The 4,382-nt window shown below is 28.7% G+C and overlaps 1 protein-coding gene across 1 annotated transcript; it reads right to left on the reverse strand.

Annotated features, from left to right (window-relative positions):
• On the reverse strand, positions 1–968 carry LOC100780937 (uncharacterized). Its single transcript, XM_003535603.5, has one exon. The coding sequence runs from the start codon at positions 893–895 to the stop codon at positions 407–409; it is 489 nt and encodes a 162-aa protein (XP_003535651.1). The 5' UTR covers positions 896–968; the 3' UTR covers positions 1–406.
• Between the last annotated feature and the right edge of the window lie 3,414 nt (positions 969–4,382).

Here is a 4,382-nt window from a genome sequence, read left to right on the forward strand (position 1 = left end):
ACGCACTCACTGCTGTATATATAATTTTATTGGCATCAGCAACATTTATAATTTTAATAATCAATGTGAAACTACAACTATATTTAGAATATGTTTAAATAAACTCATCCAGAAAAACTTGTAGCAAATAAAAAGAAAATAAAATAAGTTCCTCCATATGAGTTAAAATTAACTTATGTCTCATGCATAAGCTAAATATAAGTTTTTGGAAGAAAAAAAAACTAATTTAATTTGCGTGTAAGCTAATTTTAATTTATATACAGAGAAATTTTCTTATTTTTTTAATTTTCTTTTCATGTAATTGCTACAGAAAAGTTTATCCAAACAAACTTAGGACAAGGTAAACTAAAACCAAAGCCAGAAAAAAGTAGTGAAAACTTTAAATATACATATGATATAGCTACTTTTATTCTGGTATTGTTTCTAACGCTGGTTTCCACCCATGAGAACCATCGTTAACTCTTGTACACACATCTACATCACCATCCATTCCCTTTCCTTGTACCAAAGACAACACCTCTCTAACAGAAATCCCTCCTTTTTGCACTATGTCCTTCAGCTCTTGCTTACTAAGAACAAGCTTAATCCTAACCACCTCATCACCCTTATCTTCCACTTGATCATCATCATGATCAGGTTCAGCAAACCTCACCCTCTTTTTGTTCACTTTTTTCGGCGAAGGTTGTGGCGGCGGCACGAGGTAGTATAACTGGCCCTTGAGCAATCTTGTGTTGGGGTGGAGATGGTGTAAGACTGGTAGGGATTTGGATATTGCATGGCCCGGAAACTGGTTCAGAACTTGATGGACTTTGATGGGTGCTTTGTATTCGAGGATTTTGCCGTCACTTTTCATGACCCTTACCACGTTTTCTTGTAGAACTATGCAGTTCCCCATGGCTTTGGTTAGTTTATTTATTCCTCGGTGATTGCAGAGTTTTTTTATTTTATTTTTGACAATGGAAGAGGAAGGGTCACTTGTGGTGAAGTATTTATAAACAAGTGGGTGTGGAAAATGCCCTTAAGAGGGTTCTAATATTACGCAATAGCCCATTTTTGTTGTTGTTTATTGTTATTATTGTTCTAGGTTCTAGATGGTTCCCCTCCCAAATGTCTTATGCCATGTTAAGTACTACTACTTTCGTTCATATAAATTTAGAGCTTGGGAAAATGAAGGAGCTAACCCGGCCTAAACAATGAAATTGATTCGGCATGGTCTAAGTCCGTTTAATTTAACCCCTCGAGTTACATGGGTTTACTAAAAAAGATTCATTTTTATTTGGATTCTCTTTTGTTTTTAGTTCAGTTTCAATTTGTCAGTCCTATATATATTTATAAGATATAGTCAACAAATATTTTTGTTACTTATTATAAGATTTCATTTCTTTTGTGTATTAATTTTTTCTTACTAAAATACTCTTATTTATTTTAATCTATAATTAAATGGTACTTTTAATTATCATTTTATCTCTCCTGTATGAAGATTGGAGAAGATAAATAAGCTTTTATTATTGTTAATGTTAGAGGAAATTTTGGAAAAATATTAATTTTTTTAATAAGGGTAATTTAATTGGTAATCAACTATGTCTTTTAAATAAGGAAAAAAAGAGTAATAGATTATATGTCTGGTTAATAAGTGTTCTTAGGATATTAATTAAGGAACTAAAATGAAAAAAATATTTATTGTGAAAATTACAGGAGATTGTAAAAAAAAGTTATAGACAATATAATTTTACGCATCCCAATAAAAAAATTCTTTTTAATTTCTTAATCGTTGCTCTAAGGACACTGATTAGCATTTGTCATATATTATATATTCAGTTTGGTCGAATTATGAATTAAATTATATGTATTGAAAATGCCTATAATATTCATGTGTTTCAAGCTTGGTGTATATTATATTGTTAGGATCATCACATATGAGTTATTGTCCGTTTTGACGTTGGTTTTAACCTCATAATTTTTCCTTAAAAAAACATTTCCATAAGTTAAGGGAGGAGAGTTTTCATTATGAACTATTCCTAGTCGATATGAAACCATTTTGATGTATTAGAATAATATATAAATTTTATATTTTAAGAAAATATTGTATATTTATTTTAAAAAAACTTATTCAAATTCACATTATTAAATGTATCCAGAACTAGTTCAATTGGTCACTTATTTACTCAAATAAGTGTCATGTATATAAAACTAATTAGACCTGGTTAGTCACATCTAATTAAGAATTGGATCCATTATAACTATAATTGATGTTGAAATGAAATCTTCTATATTAGTTGTGGTTAAAATTAATGTAGAAAGTTTATTTATTTTAAAATTATATTACAACTATATTGTCTCGTTGATATATAATATTTCAATTCAAAATCTATAAACATAACCAAAAATAGATATTGGCCGAAACATTATATATGTATATATAAAATAAATCTCGTATTTCAAAATATTAAGTACAATTTTCTTATCTTATTAGTGACTAAATTGAAAACAGGATGTCTATAATTTCTCTTTTACAAGTGCAACTAAGCTAGTTACATAGGCCAAATGTGAGAAATTTGACTATGATTTCTTTTTGTTTTTGATTGATCTAATAGGAATTCAATTATTTCCTCTAAAGTAACTCACCTTCTCTCTTTGTTCCACATTTAAGTTATTATAAATATCTACTCACATTATATTCATTTATGTTTGATAAAGTTAGCACCACCACTTTGAACAATCAACAACACCCATTTTTTAGTGGTTGATAGGTTTAGATATAGTAGAAAATGAGTGTTAGAGTGTATGATCTGGTGGTAGAATTATTAAGGATGAATGAATATAACTCAAGAGGAAGGTTTATAATAAAAGAAATGTGGAATGAAAGAGGGAAGTGATAGTTACATTGGAGGAAGAAACTAAATTCCTATTGGATCAAATGAAAACAGAAAGAAGGACAAGTCAACAATTTTCTCGAATTTGGCCCATGTAACCAATAATTAAAGAGATCTTAATTTGTTATTATTTATGCAAACGAAAATTCATTGAGTACGTGAGCTGACAAAAAGGTTTAGAGCATTCTAACACACTATTTTGGATCTTCAACCATAAAACACTATTTTGGATCTTCAAACAAAACGCACACGTGTCATCTGTAGAAAGAGATAAAAGTATTAGGGTTTAAAACAAAAGAGACAAGGGATTTGAAAACGAAGTCATAATTAGAGTGGAGAAAATTAATTACCTCGTGAAGAAATGAGGCGTATAAAGCTAGAACTCATAATAAGGTTAAGGTTTGAAAGTCGAATGCACGCTAAGAACAAACAATTTTGAAAAGAAAACCGAGGAGACGCATAAACAGAAAACAAAATTAACTAAAGTCATATTTATATAAGAGATGTCAAGATGGTGCGTAAAATATGTATTTGCTAGAAGCAAGTATATCCTACGCAGTAACAACAATAGACTTAAAAATTTAGATATCATACTCTAGAGATTAATTGTGTTCTCAAATAATCTAAATCACATTAATTAAGTAATTTTGAGTTTTTATCTTGAGTTGAAAATTGTTTGTATTTGCATTCAAAAAATAAAATTAAATACAAACAATAATTTTAAAAAAGAGATATGTTTGAATAAAAGTGACTCGAATTATGATTTTACATATATCATTTTTCTCCTAATTCATATTTTAATTAAGAACTCTCAGTTATCAATTGATTGTCTAATACCTCTTATTCTAATTATTAGTCAATGGTCAAGGTTTGGGAATACTCTTCCCCCTAAATCAATCTTGCACTGGTCATTTGGAATTTAATTTAGAATTAAGGATGAATAACAAATAAGTTTGTAAAAAGGGGATTCATGTTGTCAATATGGTCATGCAAACTTTATGAATACTATCATTCTATAGGTCACTTAATTACGAGAAGATGATCACTAATACATAATTAACTAATAATCAGAGTGATCAATTCCAATATAGAAGTGAAAGCGATACAAAAATACAATTAATTGAATAACATCAAAGAACTTTATTAAAGAGAAGAATTAAAATACATGGGTACAACTACATCACAATTCAAGTTCTAGGGGTTTAGCCAACCATGGTCATAAAATAACTAAACAACATATAATATTGCATTATAAATAAAATAAATCAAAAACTCTTACAGATTTGGACCACAATTGTTCCTGATGTAGTTCTCCACTCATAAGCTTTTATTGTTCGTAAAATATCTAACGAATTTCGAATCCCCCAAATACAAACTCCAGCTTATTGTTTATATACTCCTAAAGATAATTACTTTAATTAGGAACACTATAGATAGATATTCTAATATGATTTCTAAAGATAATTATTTTAATTATGTGCAATGTATCTTGATTAGATCCCTAAAGAT

Source organism: Glycine max, chromosome 10 (genome assembly GCF_000004515.6).
Source record: "Glycine max cultivar Williams 82 chromosome 10, Glycine_max_v4.0, whole genome shotgun sequence".
NCBI classification, from domain to species: domain Eukaryota; kingdom Viridiplantae; phylum Streptophyta; class Magnoliopsida; order Fabales; family Fabaceae; genus Glycine; species Glycine max.